General features: G+C 42.1%; 1 protein-coding gene across 1 annotated transcript in view; it reads right to left on the reverse strand.

Annotated features, from left to right (window-relative positions):
* Positions 1–4,896: 4,896 nt before the first annotated feature.
* The window catches only part of LOC115191832 (vascular endothelial growth factor C-like), a 56,834-nt gene continuing 38,678 nt past the window's right edge, over positions 4,897–23,052 (reverse strand). The window contains exons 5-7 of the mRNA XM_029749779.1: positions 15,910–16,022; positions 9,365–9,689; positions 4,897–6,196 (exon numbers count right to left, since the gene is read on the reverse strand). Of these exons, the coding sequence (XP_029605639.1) occupies positions 6,085–6,196; positions 9,365–9,689; positions 15,910–16,022 (550 nt within the window). The 3' untranslated portion in view covers positions 4,897–6,084. The remainder of the gene's footprint in view (positions 6,197–9,364; positions 9,690–15,909; positions 16,023–23,052) is intronic.

Genomic DNA, 23,052 nt, shown 5'->3' on the forward strand with positions numbered 1-23,052 from the left:
TCAGCAGTTCCTCTGTCCGTACCTTCCTGTGAAAGAGGGAACCACTATTCCAGTAGCCCCTCTAGTTAAAACCTTCTACAAGGTTCTGTTGCTTTATAACATACTGGCAACTTGACAGACATGTGTGTAGTATTACACCACACCTGACCAACATGAGATACAGTTGAAGTCAGAAGTTTACATGCACTTAGGTTGGAGTCATTAAAACTCCTTTTTCAACACTCCACACATTTCTTGTGAACAAACTATAGTTTTGGCAAGTCGGTTAGGACATCTACTTTGTGCATGACACAATAAAATGTTCCAAATGTTTACAAACAGATTATTTCACTTATAATTCACTGTATCACAATTCCAGTGGGTCAGAAGTTTACATACACTAAGTTGACTGTGCCTTTAAACAGCTTGGAAAATTCCAGAAAATGATGTCATGGCTTAAGAAGCTTCTGATAGGCTAATGGACATCATTTGAGTCAATTGGAGGTGTACCTGTAGATGTATTTCAAGGCCTACCTTCAAACTCAGTGCCTCTTTTCTTGACATCATGGGAAAATCAAAAGGAATCAGCCAAGACCTCACAAAAAAATTGGACACCTCCACAAGTCTGGTTCATCCTCGGGAGCAATTTCCACATGCCTGACGGTACCACGTTCATCTGTACAAACAATAGTATACAAGTATAAACACCATGGGACCGTCATACCGCTCAGGAAGGAGACGCGTTCTGTCTCTTAGAGATGAATGTACTTTGGTGCGAAAAGTGCAAATTAATCCCAGAACAACAGCAAAGGACCTTGTGAAGATGCTGGAGGAAACAGGTACAGAAGTATCTATATCCACAGTAAAACAACTCCTATATCGACATAACCTGAAAGGCCGCTCAGCAAGGAAGAAACCTCTGCTCCAAAACCGCCATATAAAAGCCAGACTACGTTTTGTAACTGCACATGGGGACAAAGATCGTACTTTTGGGAGAAATGTCCTCTGGTCTGATGAAACAAAAATAGAACTGTTTGGCCATAATGACCATCGTTATGTTTGGAGGAAAAAGGGGGAAGCTTGCAAGCCGAAGAACACCATCCCAACCGTGAAGCATGGTGGGTGACAGCATCATGTTGTGGGGGTGCTTTGCTGCAGGAGGGACTGGTGTACTTCACAAATAGATGAGGAAGGAAAACTATGTGGATATATTGAAGCAACATCTCAAGACATCAGTCATGAAGTTAAAGCTTGGTCGCAAATGGGTCTCCAAATGGACAATGACCTCAAGCATACTTCCATAGTTGTGGTAAAATGGCTGAAGGACAACAAAGTCAAGGTATTGGAGTGGCCATCACAAAGCCCTGACCTCAATCCCATAGAAAATGTGTGGGCAGAACTGAAAAAGCGTGTGCGAGCACGGAGGCCTAAAAACCTGACTCAGTTACACCAGCTCTGTCAGGAGGAATGGGCCAAAATTCATCCAACTTATTGTGGGAAGCTTGTGGAAGGCTACCTGAAACGTTTCACCCAAGTTAAACAATTTAAACGCAATGCTACCAAATACTAATTGAGTGTATGTAAACTTCTGACCCACTGGGAATGTGATGAAAGAAATAAAAGCTGAAAAAAATCTCTACTATTATTCTGACATTTCACATTCTTAAAATAAAGTGGTGATCCTAACTGACCTAAGACATAATTTTTACTCGGATTAAATGTCAGGAATTGTGAAAAACTGAGTTTAAATGTATTTGGCTAAGGTGTATGTAAACTTCTGACTTCAACTGTATATAGTATTAAAACTGCGTGGTTCGAGCCCTGAATGCTGATTGGCTGACAGCTGTGGTATATCAGACCGTATACTACGGGTATGGCAAAACATGTATTTTTACTGCTCTAATTACGTTGGTAACCAGTTTATAATAGCAATAAGGCACCTCAAGGGTTTGTCGTATATGGCCAATACAGCATGGCTAAGGGCTGTGTCCAGGCACTCTGCGTTGCGTCGCACATAAGAACAGCCCTTAGCCGTGGTATATTGGCCATATATCACAAACCCTGAGGTGCCTTATTGCTATTTTAAATTGGTTACCAAAATAATTAGAGCAGTAAAAAGGTATATTTTGTCATACTGTGGTGTACGGTCTGATATACTACGACTATATCCAATCAGCATTCAGGGCTGGAACCACAGTTTATATATAGTAGTACACCACAGAGCAACACACCTGACAGCCATGTACCATACATTACACTGGATTAGTGAGAGGGGCTAAGTAGAGCAATAATAAATAACATGACTAACACAGGCCTTGCTCACCACAGGAGACCTGGTCCTGGCACTAACAGCAGACAGACACAGAACACATAACTCAGCCCAGATGTAGCCAGGTCACTCAGGTGTGTTAGAACTACTACACAGCCTGACAATGAGACTGGGATTGTTTCATAATGATTTTAGGCCATGAGCACTGCACTCAGACCACACACAGAGAGAGACCTGGATGTAGACGGTGTCACATATCGCATGCTTGTATAAATGTTATTCGTTTTTTAGACTACCCCGAGATTTTTTATTCTCAATGTAATCTAATTCATATCAATGTATGTTTCCTATACGATTATAGATAAATAAAAAAAACATTTTTTTTTACCACAGTCTTAGTAAATTTTCTACCTAAACACACCGTGTTCAATGTCTGGAACTGTAGACCAAACCGACTAAACAAGACCCTGGTTTGTTTAGACGGCTGTCTGTTCCATCCTGCAAAGTGTTTTTGTTTCCCGCTCGGCGGAACACACCAATACCAAACAAAGGCCTGATCCCGTTCCCGTGGCGACCCACTTTAATACAGTGGAATGTAAACTTTAATCGTTGACCGCAAAAGTCAAAGAAGGGTTAAATCAGTGAGACAATGTTTTTTCTCTTTCAGCTTTCTTTCTTTCCTCTGTTGATGCGATGGCTGTTTCTGGTTTTCTGTCTGTTTCACGGTCCACAGCCACACATGTTCTGTCCGACTCCTTCTGAGGTGAACCAATGGGAAAACCATTTGGACGGAATTCAGAGACAGAGCGTGTTCTACCATGTCATTGGAAAGCCCTGTTTCTGGAAAGGAAGGAACTTACTTTGAACATACAGACATACTTTGAACAGACATATATACAGTACCAGTCAAAAGTTTGGACACGCCTCCTCATTTGAAGGTTTTTCTTTATTTTGACTATTTTCTACATTGTAGAATACTAGTGAAGACATCAAAACTATGAAATAACACATATGGAATCATGTAGTAAACAAAAAAGTGTTAAACACATATCATTTAGATTTTATATTCTTCAAAGTAGCCACCCTTTGCCCTTTGTCTCACAGCTTTGCACACTCTTGGCATTCTCTCAACCAGCGTCTGGATTAAGATAACAAGTCCGCATAAAGATAAAGAGTCTCGATAAAGATAAAGAGTCTTGATAAAGATAAAGAGTCTGGATAAATATAAAAAGTCTGGATAAAGATAAAGTCTGGGTGGAAGATAAAGAGTCTGGATGGAAGATAAAGAGTCTGGGTGGAAGATAAAGAGTCTGGGTGGAAGATAAAGAGTCTGGATGGAAGATAAAGAGTCTGGATGGAAGATAAGAGTCTGGGTGGAAGATAAGAGTCTGGGTGGAAGATAAAGAGTCTGGATGGAAGATAAAGAGTTTGGATGGAAGATAAGAGTCTGGGTGGAAGATAAGAGTCTGGGTGGAAGAAAAGAGTCTGGGTGGAAGATAAGAGTCTGGGTGGAAGAAAAGAGTCTGGGTGGAAGAAAAGAGTCTGGGTGGAAGATAGAGTCTGGATAAAGATAAAGTCTGGGTGGAAGATAAAGAGTGTGGATAAAGATAAAGTCTGGGTGGAAGATAAAGAGTCTGGGTGGAAGATAAAGAGTCTGGATGGAAGATAAGAGTCTGGGTGGAAGATAGAGTCTGGATAAAGATAAAGTCTGGGTGGAAGATAAAGAGTGTGGATAAAGATAAAGAGTCTGGGTGAAAGATAAAGAGTCTGGATGGAAGATAAAGAGTCTGGATGAAGATAAAGAGTCTGGATAAAGTGTAACAGAGAGTGAATAGGTGGAGGTAATGGAGGTAATGCGCTCCAGATGCATTACACTGGTGAAGTGAACAATGGTAAAGGGGTGAGGGTTGGGGGTTCAAGAGGACAAGGGCCCACCTGGTGTGTAAATAAGAAAGAGGTGGAGCTCTGTTTAACTGGGGAGATCAGCAGTAAGCCCCTTTCTACCTCTCACCCCTCCCCTCCCAATTGAACTATGAATGTATGGCATTATTGGGGGGCTATGCACTTTGAAATACTTTATAACGTAATGAGTGGTACCTCTAGTAGTTGAGGCAGGCCCAAAATGGGAATGTCCAGGAATATGGCGTGCGCACACACACACACACACACACACGCACACACGCACACACGCGCACACACGCACAGCAAAAAAAAAAAACATACACATCACACTAACACTGATGCATTGGCGTGGGACAAGAGCAGCAAATTACTTACTATATTTACAGTGCTCAGACGAAAAGTGTGTGTGAATATCAGGTGGACCCAGGCCAGTTCCAAAGCTCATAAATACACATTTATTAAGTGCCATCTGTGGTCTTTCACATACCAACCCGGTGGCTAGCTTGCATATCCATGTCAAGATAAAAGCGCTCCAACTCTCCAGTTGAAATAAGCCAAAACCCACAGTCCATCTATCATGCCTTCTTTCATTGCCCTTCCGCCCAAACGCTTTGCTGCGTCCATTTCTAGTTTTTCTGCACACAAGACAAAAGACAGGACAAGAAAAAAGGAACTATTTGCTTCCACATAATCGATCAACCGTCAGTCAGTTACATCAGTCCAATCACCGACTCAGAATAGCTGTGCGTCTTGCGAAATTGGTGATTTATTTTCCAGTAGAAAAACATAGGAACAATACATATACAGTTGATGTAGAAAATGACCATGAAATAATTCAACACTATAACAAGAACTCGACCTGCTCTTGTTTAAACCCATACGGAGTGAGCACCGTAGAAACATCTTAGTAACCATTTGTCCTTTAGCCCGTTGTCTCTTTCATGGTAGACTTTGAAACATCCATTCACTTGTCCAATGAGTTTTGGTCAGAAGATTAGGCGCACTCTCATACTGGTCTTCATACTGCTGTACTGTAGATTGGATATCCTTATCCATTTTGCTGATTCGGGTTCTCCATAGTAGTAGTATTCATTCACTGACAAGGCAGGATTCATGCATTAGTTCACGGTATCCCTTCCTTGGAGGTCTCCTACTGGTGATTTCCATTCATAGGATATCCTCATCACGTCATAAAATGGGCCAAACCTGGGAAAACGTATGGCCCTATGATCATGATGCTAGAACTGAGAGTCCCAATGTTAGTATTGCTGGTGAGGTGGTTGACCAAATATAAAAGTGATATATAGTATATTTTCAAGTATCTAACATAAATGTGTATGCTGTGGATGGCAGTTCAGAAATGACATGCCATTTTGCGTTAATTCATATGGAAATTTAAATGACATTTTTGTTGTGTAAATATAGCCTGCCATACGATCATAATTGTAAGATAAGTGTGTACATTAGTTATTTACAAAAACTACAATTCAATATGATAAACTAGATTAGAAATAAGTTAACAATATACAACTTTAATTTTAAAGAGGCATCACATGATACACACATATTGATCACAGTGTATTTTCTTGGAAAGATTGAAATTGCAATAAACAAAGAGGTTGCCAACATTTAGTGGCAATAAATTATATAATCAATATCTGACATACGAATAACAAACAAATACAAAATTGCTCCCCCATCCTTCAGTCTTTTCATTAGATCCTCTCATGATATTTGGGGTTCATATCAATATGTCCATAATATGTCCCAGGTGCCACTTTATAATTCCAAAGTAGCCCACCAACTCTGTGTCCTTTCAACCATTTCCCGACCTCGGTCCAGGCGAGGTACTTCTCCATACGATTGCGGCTAGCATAATAGATTCTAATCATTATAACCGGTTAGCAGGTCAGCTGCATAATGTGAACTCAACGTTAATCCTGTCTTCTCCAGTATGTTGGTACGCACCGGCAGACCTCCTCACTGAAGTAAAAACCTGATGCACAGCGCCGATTCCTCCGCACGTCACAAGGCGGTCTGTAGCAACTACAGTAGGGGAAGGTAAAGACGATTCGTGTTAAAGGGACATTTTAAAAAAATGGATCATGTCCAGCAACACCCCAACATCAACATGTGGGAAAATGTCGTGTTTCTGAGTTTTGCAGTAAAAAAAAGATCGAGGAAGATGTGTTTCCAATGACATCATCATCCAATTAGATGACTATTAGTAGACAATTAGTAGGCAAATTATAGGCAATGCTCATAGTTGGTTAAAATCACATGACGCACACCGATGATGTCATTGGAAACACTTACGTTCCTCTATATTTTTTTACTACAAAACACAGAAACGTGCCATTTTCAGACATGTTAATGTTGGGGTGGTGCTGGAGATCATGAATATGAAGTAGCATTTTTTGTAAATTTCCCTTTAAATCATGTAATGTGCAGGGGTTTTAACCATATATATATACAACCACAGGCTTATTACTCCATTCTGGCATACTCTTTCTTTAAATATTTGTCCTACTAGGTTCAACCTCTTACTCAGTATATGTCAATGGTATGGCATCGATATAAGGAAGTCCCTCGGGTGTCTGACAAAAACTCCCTCAGTTGGGGTCGAAATCAATAACACACATTTTCTTCAGGAAATTAACCTTTTCTAGTAAGTTTGGTGTCAGATAAAAACGAAAACTGATTCTATTCTATCGGCCGTGTTCCCGACATTGGATCCTTACTGCAGATGGATAGTCATAAATCATATTAACGTGGGTTTACAAGGGGTCACCGTAGTGGGTTGTTCCTTCAGGCAGGGGGAACTAGCAGTTAACTTACAGCAGTGAGGCAGTGAAACCTTTAATTTGCCAGTGAAATATGTTGTACTGTAACCAATGAACACCAAGCCCTTAACGAGGGCTCATATTAACTAACTGGGTATAGTTTATCACCCTGGCACTGGTTTAAGACCACAGGAGCAGAAATGGCAACGTAACCTGAGTGAGATCACTGGTAAATGGGCTGCCCTTATTCCAGTATTTTTATCGCAGTGTAATGTGCAGGACTGCAAGTTCATTTACAACCCTGGGCGGTTATGTATTCACAGGACTTCTAAAAATAAAGCGGTTGTCAACTTTGAAATTAAAAAGATTTATGTCGAATTTGTGGGTGAGCTCATCTGGAAAATGAACATGTATGACTACCAGTCATGCAATGTCATGTCACAGACATATATACACTAAATGGCCAAAGGTATGTGGACACTTGCTCGTTGAACGTCTCATTCCAAAGTCATGGGCATTAATATGGATTTGGTCCCCCCTTTGCTGCTATAACAGCCTCCACTCTTCTGGGAAGGCTTTCCACTAGATGTTGGAACACTGCTGTATGGACTTGCTTCCATTCAGCCACAAGAGCATTAGTGAGGTCGAGCACTGATGTTGGGCCTGGTTAAGCCTGGTTCGCAGTCGTCATTCCAATTCATCCAAAAGGTCTTCGATGGGGTTGAGGTCAGGGCTCTGTGTAGGCCAGTCAAGTTCTTCCACACTGATCTCGACAAACCATTTCTGTATGGACCTCACTTTGTGCACTGGGGCATTGTCATACTGAAACAGGAAAGGGCCTTCCCAAAACTGTTGCCACGAAGTTGGAAGGACCGAATTGTCTAGAAAGTCATTGTATGCTGTAGCGTTAAGATTTCCATTCACTGGAAATGAACCATAAAAAACAGCCCCAGACCATTATTCCTCCTCCACCAAACTTTACAGTTGGCACTATCCATTCGGCAGGTAGCCTTTTCCTGGCATTCACCAAACCCAGATTCATCCGTCGGACTGCCAGAAGTGTGATTCATCACTCCAGAGAACACGTTTCCACTCCTCCATAGGCGGCGAGTCTTACAGCACTCCAGCCGACGCCTGGCAATGTGCATGGTGATCTTAGGCTTGTTTGCGGCTACTCGGCCATGGAAACACATCTCATGAAGCTCCCGACGAACAGTTCTTGTGCTGACATTGCTTCCAGAGGCAGTTTTGAACTCGGTAGTGAGATTTGCAACCAGGGACAGACGATTTTTACTCGGTACGCGCTTCACCACTTGACAGGCCTGTTCTGTGAGCTTATGTGGCCTACCACTTTGCTTCTAGATGTTTCCACTTCACAATAACAGCACTTACAATTGACCGCGGCAGAAATTTGACGAACTGACTTGTTGGAAAGGTGGCATCCTGTGACGGTGCCACGTTGAAAGTCACTGAGCTCTTAAGTACGGGCCATTGTACTGATGATGTTTGTCTATGGAGATTACATGGCTGTGTGCTCATTTTTATACACCTGTCAGCAACGAGTGTGGCTGAAATAGCCGAATCCACGAATTTGAAGGGGTGTCAACATACTTTTGGCCATGTAGTGTATATAGTATAGCAGTTCATATGAGTTTCCCTGTGTGCAAATAGACATGTTTTTGAGTCCTCAATTGTAGTCATCAGTTAACAATGAATTTATTCTAGTGGTTTGCTGACATAATAACTCTTCACGTTCTATTTGGGCCCGTCATTCTAGCTTTGTTGGCGTTCTCAATGATAGAACACTCCACAGCTCTGGATGTGCGCATACATTCTCTACGCTACCCAGAGTCTGGAAGCATGGCTCTGCTAGACACCAGCTGGAGAGGGTTAGTCTGACACAGGCCATGTCATTTTAGGGTTTGGCAAACACAGCTGTGGTACAGCCTTGTGGCTTCGCGGCATGGATCTAACAGGACTTCTACCTAGGTTGCGTCCCAAATGGCACCCTGTTCCCTATTTAGTGCACTACTTTGACCAAGAGCCCTATGCCCTGGTCTCATCTCCAGTAGAGTATGGGTTCAACTGGAACTGGAATATCATTAATAAGTCAGGAACGCTCCAAACCACACTCTCTTCTTTCCACATTGATCAACGGAGGAGGTTTTCATCCCCCCCTTCAGTCCTTCGTCTTGACTGGCTAGCTGAATTACCAATGACTATGCTAATGTATATGGTCTGCTATAGACATATGCTCTGAAAAGACCTGAAAAGGCTGTCCCGATAGCAATTTGGAATGTCATCATCAGACTTATCCCTGTCCTCCATTCTTTACCTTTCTCCATGTCGTCCTCCTCCTCCTTTTCAACAATCCTTCTCATCCATCCTCCATTCATCATCATCATCATCATCATCATCAAGCTGTATTTACCTGCAGGTGGCCTGGTGGAACCTTTTGCCTTTCAGGAAGCACCGGTTGGGTGACTCGTTGCACTCACAGGCACACTTGGTGCGGTTGAGTGGCTGGTGCTTGGGGCACGTCCTGGCGCAGGAGCACTGGCACGTGTCTTTATTGAAAAGCTGGTGCGGCCCACAGGACGACGGGAGCGTCTTACACACACACTGGCACGTGTTCTTATCCAGGTAGCGGTGGAGTCCGCATGCGCCCGAGGACCGAAGCTGTCGCCTGCACACACACTGACACGTCTCCTCATCCAACTCCTTATCTGACCCGCAGATATCCTCTTCAAACGAGTCTAGAGAGATACAGGGGAGGAGATTAGATTAGAATTATACTGAACAAAAATAGAAACACAACATGCAACCCTTTCAAATATTTTACTGAGTTACTGTTCATAGGAAATTAGTCAATTGAAATAAATTCATTAGGCCCTAATCAATGGATTTCACATGACTGGGAATACAGATATGCATCTGTTGGTCACAGACCTTTAAAAAAAAGGTAGGGGTGTGGATCAGAAAACCTGTCAGTATCTGGTATGACCATCATATGCCTCACGCAGCGCAAACCATCTCCTTCGCATAGAGTTGATCAGGCTGTTGATTGTGGCCTGTGGAATGTTGTCCCATTCCTCTCCAATGGCTGTGAGAAGTTGCTGGATATTGGCGGGAACTGGAACACGCTGTCGTACACGTCGATCCACAGCATCTCAAACATGCTCAATGGGTGACATGTCTGGTGAGTAGGCACATTTTCAGCTTCCAGGAATTGTGTACAGATCATGCTGAAACATGAGGTGATGGCGGTGGATGAATGGAATGACAGTGGGCCTCAGGATCTCATCACGGTATCTCTGTGCATTCAAATTGCCATTGATAAAATGCAATTGTGTTCGTTGTCCGTAGCTTATGTCTGCCCATACCATAACCCAACAGAGTGCCCCAATGCCATGGGGCACTCTGTTCACAACGTTGACATGAGCAACGACATCATACACGTGGTCTGCGGTTGTGAGGTCAGTTGGATGTACTGCCAAATTCTCTAAAACGACATTGGAGGTGGCTTATGGTAGAGAAATTAACATTAAATTATCTGGCAACAGCTCTAGTTTACATTCCTGCAGTTAGAACCTGAGACATCTGTGGCATTGTGTTGTGTGACAAAACTGCACATTTTAGAGTGGCTTTCTACAGCTTGTTGACATGCCACACCTGTCAAGTGGATGGATTATCTTGGCAAAGGAGAAATACTCACTAACATGGATGTAAACAAATTTGTGCAAAAAAATGTGAGAGAAATAAGCTTTTTGTGCATCATATTATGGAACATTTTTGGGATCTTTTATTTCAGCTCATGAAACATTGGACATGTTGCACTTCTATTTTTGTTCAGTGTACATTACAAAACTTTATTGTCCATTAGGTTTGCACAAAATTGAAAATTGGCTTTGGCACTCTTGGCATTGAAGGGATAAAAACAGACATAAAAACATACATTAAAAGCATAAAAACATACACATTACACACATTTAGCATTTCCATGTCAGTTCACCATATTCTTATTGAGAGACCAGGGTTGAGGTCAGTTATATTTCCATTCAGGAGGCGCTTCCTGAATTGAAATGGAATTGACCCCAACCCAGGAAGAGGCAGGATGTGATCTGATCTGATCACATACAGGTGTTCTAAAGACAGATGTGTTTTATATCCCTGGTTGCTATCGTTGTGAGTTGTCAGCACTTGTTAACAGATTGTGAAATGTTCTATTTTCGGCTAGTCGTCTGTGTGGAGAAGTTGATGATATAACCCCCTGGATCGGATGGTATGGAACACTTTTCTCAAGAGCTTACAGATGTAGGATCTTAATTTGATCACCCTCTTGTTGCAGGAAATTTCCTGCACAGCAGGAAATGCAAACTTGTAGTGTATTCAAGGTTTAAAAAGCTTCTAAAGTTTATAATTCCCACTTAAAAATGTCCGACTTGATTTGCCCTAACTAAAAATGTATCAACCTCTATATTAGCTGATGCTGCAAGATTATTTTCCTGCTGTGAGAAACTGGTCAAATTTAGATCCTGTATCTGTGCATAAGAAGAACATACCAGTATCCTGCAGACTTGAAAGCTAGCTAGAGTTGTTGTTTGACATCACAGCAGCAAACTATTGGAGATAGTTTCTATTGGAGATTCCTGCCCTAAATTCCTCACAATATATTTTCCCCCCAGTGGAGCAAACAGATGTTTTCTTTACAACACAGGCGAATAAACGAATGGGATATCTTCCAGAGAGAGAGAGAAAGAGATTTGGCTGCAGTCAGGAACTAAATTCCTGTCGTTACTGTGTTTATGTGTTTGCTGATGAACAGACCCAGATTGCGATGGCAACGCGTGGAGATGTTTACCACAGTGAGGTTTTCTAACCCTAACACATTAATGGACTGTTTGCTTTTATATGGGGCTGTTGTGGTGCTTCAGACAAAGAGAAAAATACATTTCCACTTTGAACAAACTATCAATTCATAAATCATGAGTCTTTAGTGATGGATGCTATTCAATAACACATCCGATAATTGGTCAAGTATCCCTTATGGGGTATGCTTGAATATGCATAATGTTGCACTGTGGTTTATCATGAATCATGCATCAATGTCAGTTGTCAATTACTGAGTTGAATTTACAGTAAATCATTAATCAAGTTTGGCTTGATTTGGAACAGTCCAACAACTTCGCAATCTGAAAATAATCACCACATTTTCAGTGGCATCCAAGTCGACTTTTTTCTTTTAACAGTTTCACACAGAAATTTGACACTGTGCCCGCTGACGTCGACCATAATTAACGACGTGCCGACGGTGTCTCTGATTTTGGTGATCATCAGGGAGGTAGTGTACTGTAGTTAATGGAGCTAGAAAGGTCTCTCATGGATCTCCAGCTCATCTGTCTTGTGTGGAGATCATTATAAGCCAATGTTCTGCTTATCTGAAGAGAGAGAGACAGGAGGGAGTAAGGATCTAGCTGCCATCCAAACTCTGGTTTATTTGCAGAGGGAGTCACCCATAACTACCATTACTTATGTGACTTATGAGATCACCACAAACCTTGAGACGTGGTAGAAGAAAACCAAAAACGTTAATTACCTCGACACACACGCTCGCTCTCTCCCTCTTCTCTTTCTTTCTCTCCCTCTACCTTACTCTCGCTCTAATTTTCTCTCTCTCTCACTCAATCACTCACTCTCTTTATACAAGAGGACGTGATCGCAGAGAAATAGGAGAGAGAGCCCTCTATTAGTCATTAGTGACAACCCTGATGCAGTCGAACCAATGAAAAACAAAACCCAGGTCTAGCTACCTCACCTCTGTGAATGATACCACACTCTAGATGATGGTTAAATCCGGACGGACCATAACCACGGCACAATGACGTATCTGTCTCCCTAAATCAAAGTCCTAATTCCCCTATAGGAGTAATGACCCCAACTGTATATTAAACAGGCGCTATAACTGTCCAGCTCTAGGGTTCTGGTGTCTGTTCCTCTGAAGACTTCAGTTGGTGTTTCATACTGACCTGGGGAGCCTCTGACTGTATAGCGGAGGCATTCTATTCCATGGTTGCGTCTCAAATGTGGCCATTTGGGATAAACTGTCCCTGTGAGCGGAGTAGAGCAGAGCACGCACCTCTAAGCTTCTAGATCTACCTCTGATTGGGCCTGTCAAAGGTGGTTAGTGTGAAGAGGAAGCACAAATCAGCTCTCCTGCTCTCGTATGGCTTTTGCTATCAAGTCCTCTCGTTGAATTATTCGTCTGTAATGTGGAAGATATAGGCATAGCTAAAAGTTTCTTTGGGTTCCATCAAATTGTAGAACATGGCAACGGGGTTGAATGATAATCAGTGAGAAATTCAATGAATTGTCAGCCAGTAAATGTCATCGTATGACTGGACAATAAACCTACAGATGACCAACATCTTCTTGAATCTGGTAACTGCATGATAAAGCTACGCTTTGATCATAAAGTCAATATCAGCTGATGAAAAAGGGTGATCCCCCATTAAACCAAATCTTGATGGCTCGATGTTCCCAATTTACCCAGACGCTTTGTAATATGACTGAGTAAACTTTGAAGCCAACGTCTGTTAAGAGAGATACATTTTCATGCAACAACAGAGTTGTTTGATTGGCTTCCTGCTTTCATTGCTTCATAAACATTTTGTGGCTGGGGTAGAGTGGCGTGAGCCATGGGCTTCGTCCCAAAGGGCACCCTATTCCCTACATAGCCCTGGTCAAAAGTAGTGCACTATAAAGGGAATAGGGTCGCGTTTGGGACGAAGCCACGGAATCCAGTGCTCTGGGATTCTTTTTGAATTCTTCTGTCTCTCGTTTGTTCTCTCTACTGCGTAGCCACGTCTGCTGAAAAACAACTGCCATGTTGTGTTTTCATAGTGACAACTCACTGAGACATGACCTGGGTGCTTTCAACATCTGCCTTAGAAAAAAGTGGACTCGGGTTGTAAATAGTGTGTGAGGATCACGGGTACGTTCTCGCGTCACATTGAGTGGAGTGGAATGAGTTGTTCTCTTGTTGGCGAGCTGTTGAAGAGACTCAAGTGCTGGTCTGTGTCTCTGTGAGGATTTTGAGGGCTGTTGTAAAAAACCAAGAGCACATTGTCCTTCTCTGTGTCCGTTTTTTTCTTCTTAATGATACTCTAGCATGTCGCTTCACTCTGTCACAGTCTTGTAAGAGGCCATTAAAAGACCGTTAATCGTGCACAACACATTCTCTTGACTCCACATGTCAATCCATACCACAACTAGGACACCTGCAGAACAGCATAAGCCTATCTTAGTAATATTGAACTCAAAGAGAAACATAATTCACCACATTAAGCGGTAATTCAGTCTAATAAGCAGTAGCTAATTCAGTCTAATAAGTGGTAATTCAGTCTAATAAGCGGTAATTCAGTCTAATAAGCAATAGCTAATTCAGTCTAATAAGCGGTAATTCAGTCTAATAAGCAGTAGCTAATTCAGTCTGATAAGCAGTAATTCAGTCTAATAAGCAGTAGCTAATTCAGTCTAATAAACGGTAATTCAGTCTAACAAGCAGTAGCTAATTCAGTCTAATAAGCAGGAATTCAGACTAATAAGTGGTAATTCAGTCTAATTAGCGGTAATTCAGTCTAATAAGGAGTACCTAATTCAGTCTAATAAGCGGTAATTCAGTCTAATAAGCAGTAGCTAATTCAGCCTAATAAACGGTAATTCAAGCAGTAGCTAATTAGTCTAATAAGCGGTAATTCAGTCTAACGGTAATTCAGTCTAATAAGTTGTAGCTAATTCAGTCTAATAAGCGTAATTCAGTCTAATAAGCAGTAGATAATTCAGTCTAATAAGCAGTAGCTAATTCAGTCTAATAAGCAGTAGCTAATTCAGTCTAAGAAGCGGTAATTCAGTCTAATAAGCAGTAGCTAATTCAGTCTAATAAGCGGTAATTCAGTCTAATAAGCAGTAGCTAATTCAGTCTAATAAGCAGGAATTCAGACTAATAAGCGGTAATTCAGTCTAATAAGCTGTAATTCAGTCTAATAAGCAGTAGCTAATTCAGTCTAATAAGCGGTAATTTAGTCTAACAAGCAGTAATTCAGTCTAACAAGCGGTAATTCAGTCTAATAAGTGGTAATTCAGTTTAATTAGTGGTAATTCAGTCTAATAAGCAGTAGATAATTCAGTCTAATAAGCAGTAGCTAATTCAGTCTAATAAGCAGTAGCTAATTCAGTCTAAGAAGCGGTAATTCAGTCTAATAAGCAGTAGCTAATTCAGTCTAATAAGCGGTAATTTAGTCTAACAAGCAGTAATTCAGTCTAACAAGCGGTAATTCAGTCTAAAAAGTGGTAATTCAGTTTAATTAGTGGTAATTCAGTCTAATAAGCAGTAGCTAATTCAGTCTAATAAGCAGTAGCTAATTCAGTCTAAGAAGCGATAATTCAGTCTAATAAGCAGTAGCTAATTCAGTCTAATAAGCAGGAATTCAGACTAATAAGCTGTAATTCAGTCTAATAAGCTGTAATTCAGTCTAATAAGCAGTAGCTAATTCAGTCTAACAAGCGGTAATTTAGTCTAACAAGCAGTAATTCAGTCTAACAAGCGGTAATTTAGTCTAATAAGTGGTAATTCAGTCTAATTAGCGGTAATTCAGTCTAATAAGCAGTAGCTAATTCAGTCTAATAAGCGGTAATTCAGTCTAATAAGCAGTAATTGAGTCTAATAAGCGGCAATTCAGTCTAATAAACGGTAGCTAATTCAGTCTAATACGAGTTCATTTTGTCTAATAAATGGTAATTCAGCCTAATAAGCGGCAGCTAATTCAGTCTAATAAGCAGTAATGCAGTCTAATAAGCTGTAATTCAGTCTAATAAGAAGTAGCTAATTCAGTCTAATAAGCGGTAATTCAGTCTAATAAGCGGTAATTCAGTTGTGCAACAGATGCAGTATCAGCATCAGAACTAGGGACTACTCACCCGAGTGTTGTGTCTGGGGCAGGGGAGGGGTGTCGTGTTGCACCGCCATACATCTACACAAGCGGTTGCTCCAGCTGTGGTTCTTTGGGCAGGTTTTATTGGCTACCAGACATCTGTAAGGGGAAAGCAGTTATTAGCATTAGAAGAGGAGGAAACCGACAGACAGAGGCTGTTGACCAGAGCCATATGGGCCCTGGTCAAAAGTAGTGCACTATATAGGGAATAGGGTGCCATTTGGGTGCCAGTATCTGGAGAGGATATTCCACACTTCATCGACATTCATTAACCTGGCCCAAACTACACTAAGCTATGTAGCATTGGATGTTGTTTTGGTTGTTGGATGAAATGTGACAGGGCTGGACTGGTAGGGCTATTTTAAGGGTTATCAGCACATCTATCTTAGAGTGAGAGTGAATAAGCCAATTGGCTCTGATGACATGAAACATTTCGGTCCCCTTAAAGATAAGAGGGATGCTGATTGGCTGAGTTTAGACAAACAACCGTCAAAGAGAGAGGACTCTTGGGAAGATCTAAATGGACAGCAATGAAAAAAAAGTAAGAAGAATATATTTGGTAGCCTAGTAAACGTTGGTTAGCATTGGTAAGACCCTTCACTTTAGATTAGAGCTGTATTCACCTCTTCTTGAGCTTCCTTCCATTCCACATAGTAACACTTTAGAACGTAGCACTTCAATCGCCCCCTGGATCTGTCAACGGGGATGGTCATTTAGGGGGGAGGAAAGTGAAAAGGATAAAAACCGGAGACACTGTCTGTCGCTCTAACTCGAAGCACATGGTGAGGCTGGCACACACGTCACATGATTCTGACCCTCTCCATCTCTCTCTCACTCTCTCTCTCTCTCCCTACTCACACACTTTCCATTGGCTTTCCATTGACAAAACACATTCGACAAATGACTGACCGTCACGGACGGGGTGTTTCCCACGCACATCTGACACTTGCCAGACCAATATGGGTCTATTTAGTTCTTGACATTTCTGATATCATCCATTTTGGGAGCCCAGTGCTTAGCTTTTTCTAATACTGTTACACATTGGGCTAGACCACTGCTGAGAATCCAGTTGAAATCGCATACTGGCAACCGACCCACACTGACTTTTTCAGAGCCAGTGTCAGCTCCAGCCATCTGTCTTTTTGCCGTGAGACAAACGCACGACTCGTGCTACAGTACAACCGCTGGCCAGTGAAAGCACGGTCGCATTCCAAGCTGAACTTGATTCTGGCTGCTTTAACTGCTGTGAAAGAAAAGGGATAGCTCTCAGCAGGGTGGAGTTGGTGGAGTGAAATGTTTGTACTATGGAAGATGCAGTGGAGTGCATTTAAAACACGTCAACTCTATATACATTTCATATGGAGAAGGACTGTTGTTATGCAACATCTGATCAACATGAATGTAACAGCAGTAGAATTGCAAGAGCTTTGACACAAACATAAAATGGCAATAAATCCAGTTAAAATGTATTGAAGTGAATTGGTAATTACACTGAACATACTGAGGAGTATTTATGTTTGTTTTAAAGCCCTTTTGTGGGGAAAAACTCATTCTGATTGGCTGGGCCTGGCTCCCCAGTGGGTGGGCCTATGCCCTCCCAGGCCCACCCATGGCTGCACCCCTGCCCCGTCATGTGAAATCCATAGATTCCGCCCTTATGCATTTATTTTGTCAAAAGGTGTATTGGAGGCGAAGTCAGGTGCAGGAGAGCAGAGTATAATGAACAGGCGCACTTTTATTATAGTTCCAAAATGAGAGCACTACATAAATCAAACGCGCTCAAAAAACGGAACATAAAAGTAAAGCGCGTAAACTAACACCACATAACATGAAACAATTACACACAAAACATGATGGGAAACAGTGGGTTAAATACAAGTAGCTTAATTGGGGAAATGAAAACCAGGTGTGTATGGAAACAAGACAAGACAAATGGATATATGAAAAATGGAGCGGCGATGGCTAGAAATCCGGTGACGTCGATAGCCGAACGCCGCCCGAACAAGGAGAGGAGCCGACTTCGGCGGAAGTCGTGACATATTTCAATTGATTAATTTCCTTATAGGAACTGCACTGAAAAGAGAACCACATGAGTTCCATTCAGCCTCTGAAGAGAGAGCCAACAAATAGCACTTAGCGCCTCTATGGGGGATCGATGTTGTAATCCTTTCAATACAAATGGAGCAGGTGGGAAGTTTACGGTAAAGAAAACAAGTGTATGAAATGAATTATTGCGTTTACTTTCCGGTGTGCTACACACAAGGGTAGGTGCTGTGCTAGAGCTAAGGCTTCCGCTGTAGTTCCTGGAACTCACACTTGAAGCTTCATGTGTTTAGGTGCAAAAATGCTAACAAACTCTACTACCCCCAGCATGGAACATTCCTAAACAGTTTGATAAGGCTGCGTTCAACGCACACTTGCGTAACTAGCCACTGTACTGTGAGTGCATGCTGGTCTAAGGCTTCCTTCGACGTGCAGTACAACTGTATAACTAAAGTGTTACAGTGCATTCAGCTGGTCAGTGCAGTTGAAAAGGCCTCCGTAAGGGCAAACCCACTGTTAAAAAGACGGGCCTCTGGTTCAGTAATATATCCTTTTTCTATAACTCTGTCCTGAGGAAATGCCAACCTTACACAAGCTGTGCGAGAGGCAAACTAACGGATTGACAGGGGAACTTAACTTTTTTTCATGAAAATGTAGACCATTTGTTTCCTCATAGAACTGAAAAAGCAGGTCTTACCCTTCTCTGGTAGTGATTTATGACTCTCCCCCTCCATCTCAACCTCCGTCTCCCCCTCAGTCTCTACATCCGTTTCCCCCTCCGTCTCCCCTTCTGCTCTGGCAGTTTGATTTAAATGGTCCAGTCATGGCAGCTCTACGAACGACCAGGGCATCACCCCAATTGCAGACCTGATCTGTAATATATCACCCCAAAATCAGACCTGATCTGTAATATATCACCCCAATATCAGACCTGGTCTCTAATATATCACCCCAATATCAGACCTGGTCTCTAATATATCACCCCAATATCAGACCTGATCTCTAATATATCACCCGAAAAGCAGACCTGATCTCTAATATATCACCCCAATATCAGACCTGGTCTCTAATATATCACCCCAATATCAGACCTGATCTCTAATATATCATCTGAAAAGCAGACCTGATCTCTAATATATCACCCCAAAAGCAGACCTGATCTGTAATATATCACCCCAATATCAGACCTGATCTCTAATATACTTGACCTGATCTCTAATATCTCACCCCAATATCAGACCTGATCTCTAATATATCACCCCCATATCAGACCTGATCTCTAATATATCACCCCAATATCAGACCTGATCTCTAATATATTTGACCTGATCTCTAATATATTACCCCAATTTCAGACCTGATCTCTAATATATTACCCCAATTTCAGACCTGATCTCTAATATATCACCCCAATATCAGACCTGATCTCTAATATATCACCCCAATATTAGACCTGATCTCTAATATATCACCCCAATATCAGACCTGATCTCTAATATATCACCCCAATATCAGACCTGATCTGTAATATATCACTTCAATATCCGACCTGATCTCTAATATACTGTATCACCCCAAAATCAGACCCGATCTCTAACATATCACCCTAATATCAGACCTGATCTCTAATATATCACCTGAAAAGCAGACCTGATCTCTAACATACCACTCCAATATCAGACCTGATCTCTAATATATCACCCCAATATCAGACCTGATCTCTAACATATCACCCTAATATCAGACCTGATCTCTAATATATCACCTGAAAAGCAGACCTGATCTCTAACATACCACTCCAATATCAGACCTGATCTCTAATATATCACCCCAATATCAGCCCCAGCAGGCAGGGGTGCAGGGGTTCAGCCTCAAGCTGACTGAGTCCACTATAAGGGACAGGAGGACCCATGCCCCGCTCCAAGCCTCCAATCCCTGCCCCAAGGAGCACCCCCTCACCTTTGCACCGAGCCCCACTGAGAAAGTGGACAGACATAATAGCTAAGGTTATTATGCGATTGATTGAGCCCCCTTTGTCGGGGGGTGATGGGGTGAGAGGGGTGAGGGAGTGAGACGAGTGGCGTGGCCAGGGGTTTATCATACACAAACGTTCAGGTAGGCCTGGGAGTCAGGTAGGTAGGCATTTAGCCTCCTTCACCTCCCCCATCTCACATTCGTGCCCTCTCACCTCTTCCCTTCTCTCTGCCTTCTTCTCCCCAGGTCTAAGATCATCCTGTCTTCAAATGGAGGTCCTGTCTGATATATGGCCCTGGTACAACATTCTGTCATCGGAGGGCGTTGGGGTGAGTAAGGGGGATGGGCGTGCACTTTTATTATGGAAATCCCGGCAATAACAAAATTTGTCAGGCCTCTGAGGTCAGAACCTCTGAACCTCCAAAAACATATCGGAGACATTCCACAATTGGTGTGCTAATCACAGTAAGCATCCATATGCTTGAAAGCAGGGGCGCTACTTTCGTTTTTAGAAGTGGGGGGGACATAATTCATTAAATTTTTTGATCCAGCCAGATAAACACTCCAAACAGCCTACCCGACCGTTCGGAGGCATCCGCATAGTCCTAAAGCACACCGTTGCCTCGTTTTGTATCACATTCCAATGATAAAACTGTGAGGGACAAAAATGCAATTTCAGAACATGTCCCCCCCGTCCCCAGTGAAAGTTGTGCCCCTGCTTGAAAGTGAAGAGTGAGCTTAGTCGACCTGATAACAAATTACAGTTAGTGGTTAGAGCACTTCAGAAAAAATAAACTGTTTTGAATTCACAAAAGCATTCGTTTCAAATGCAACAATGCAAACAGATGTTGGCTTAATTAAAGTTTTGGGTTGATTATCTACGGAAAACAACAACATACCCTTTTGACTATTTATTTGAAATAAAAGCTGCCATGAAACGGCTCAGTGGCAGCTCTACACGTTTGAGGGATTGTCAATGTGCTTTCAATTACCATACACGCAGTGGCTTAAACAGACACCACATTCCAAAGGGCTGAAAAAATAACGAAAATCACCCTCCTGACATGTTTGTGGCTTCGTAGGAAGACACGTAATTTGATTAACAACACGTGCACTGTGCACCTTTCATAACACACAACAGACGTGTCCGTTTAGACAGCCAAGGTGTCACCACCTTGATATTACTGTACATAGGCTGGGGTAAACCCAGGAACATGTTAGTTCTACTTCAGCCGGGAAACTTTGCTGCATGTGATTTGATCAATATAGTACTACTGTCTATAATTCATATCAGGATGGGATTTGTATGTGGTATGTGCAGACCTCTGGTATGTGTTGTTTTGATTCATATAGCAAATCAAATACCGTCTATATTTCCTATGAGAAATGGATTGGTATGTTCAGGGCCTCCTCTGGAATGTGATGAATTGAAATGAATAATAACTGTGTGCACACAATAGAAGGTAGACTATGTGTTAGGGGGCTATTCACCTGATTTAGTAGCTTTTCTGACGTTAAATTGGTCTGGTGATACAGCACATCACTGTACATAATGTTATATAATATAGCTCTGCAGTCTTGGCGATACCTGCTGTAATGTCCTTTCCTGCTCCAATTTATGGCACAGGTCTACAGAGTACGCACGCCAGCATTCCATATGCCAAACGTCCTCCTCTTGAATAGGTCCCCCGTTAAATGTTCATCTGTAAAACTAGCTACGCATCTGTTGCAAAAAGCCTTAATCTTTCAGAGTAGAAAGACTAGCTTCACTCAACATTTTACCCACACATACTGTACACGCTCAAGCAAAGATATTTCTCTTTTAAAATTGGAGGAACAAAGCTTTAGCAGCACATCTTTGATACGTCTCTTGACATCAAGCGTTTTATTGGCACCAAGTTTTTTTCCCACCGACTGACTGACAGCCGCACGCCAGGATAAACGTCATCTTAGATAACGGATGGGATGCCCTTTGAGCTCCTCCTCGCTCCTCTCGCTCGGGTAACGGCTAACTGTTTATCCTGTGGTATCCCAGAGAGAGATTTTATTTTCATTACGCCTGAGAGTAACTCGCAGAACCTCCATCCCAAAGAACAAGCAAGCGAGCGTGAAACTCTTAGCCAACTTTTCGTAATTATTACCGGTCTTTTCACCTCACACACTCTCACACACTCTAATATTTGACATTTGAGAAATTGGGATGACCTTCCACTCTCAAGTTGAAAGCATTTATCTTCACTCTGAAGAGTAGCTCATCTCTCTAATGGTTTATTATGTCCCAGTATGTGTGAGGGCAGAGAGCTCCTTCTTTGGCACTTCTTAGCCCTGGGTCTTGATAAGCAATGCTAGACCACATTGTGTTAACGCTGACAGCCTACAGACTACTATATGATCACGAGATGTTGGCATTCAGACAACAGCATTCTCCATAGGTTTTGATACGTGTCTATTTATATGACAGCTGAACTGGCCAACAAGTATTAGACTAGCATTACGTAGCCTCTCCTCATGATTTTTCTACTGATATCAATCGGTGAGATCCTTACACATGTTGAGAGACCTGTGCTTGTAATGGTCTGTGTGTCCTGAGCATTCACAACAGTTAAGAGTAAAGGTCCATGGAAAAGAACCGCAGAGAAACACCAGAGAAAGATCAGAGCTCTAATACTGGACCCACGGGTCTGTTTCAGTCTTTAGCAGCTAGCTGAATCCGCAGCCCAAATTAATCAATTATTATTAGCCCTCACAGCTTAATTTGGTCTTATTTCTGTAATCCGGAATAATTCTGGGGATGGATTGGTCTAGACTAGACTCCATTAGGTCACTTTTAGATGTCGTATACAGCTTTAATGCCTCTATATCCGCAATCAGAACATAAACTGTTGCTGCTATGTAACCATACCCCCATTGGAGCTACAGGCAGAAAGGAATGGTGGAAAGAGACACCCCTTAGTGTCAAGGCAAAGAAGAAAAACACAAGGGACGTGTCCCAATTGGCACCCTATTCCCTATATAGTGCACTACTTTTGACTAGAGCCAAATGGGTCCTGGTCAAAAGTAGTGCACTATAAAGGAAAAAGGGTGCGATTTGGGATGCATGCTAGCAGAACAA

The sequence above is a fragment of the Salmo trutta genome, chromosome 4 (assembly GCF_901001165.1).
Source record: "Salmo trutta chromosome 4, fSalTru1.1, whole genome shotgun sequence".
NCBI classification, from domain to species: Eukaryota; Metazoa; Chordata; class Actinopteri; order Salmoniformes; family Salmonidae; genus Salmo; species Salmo trutta.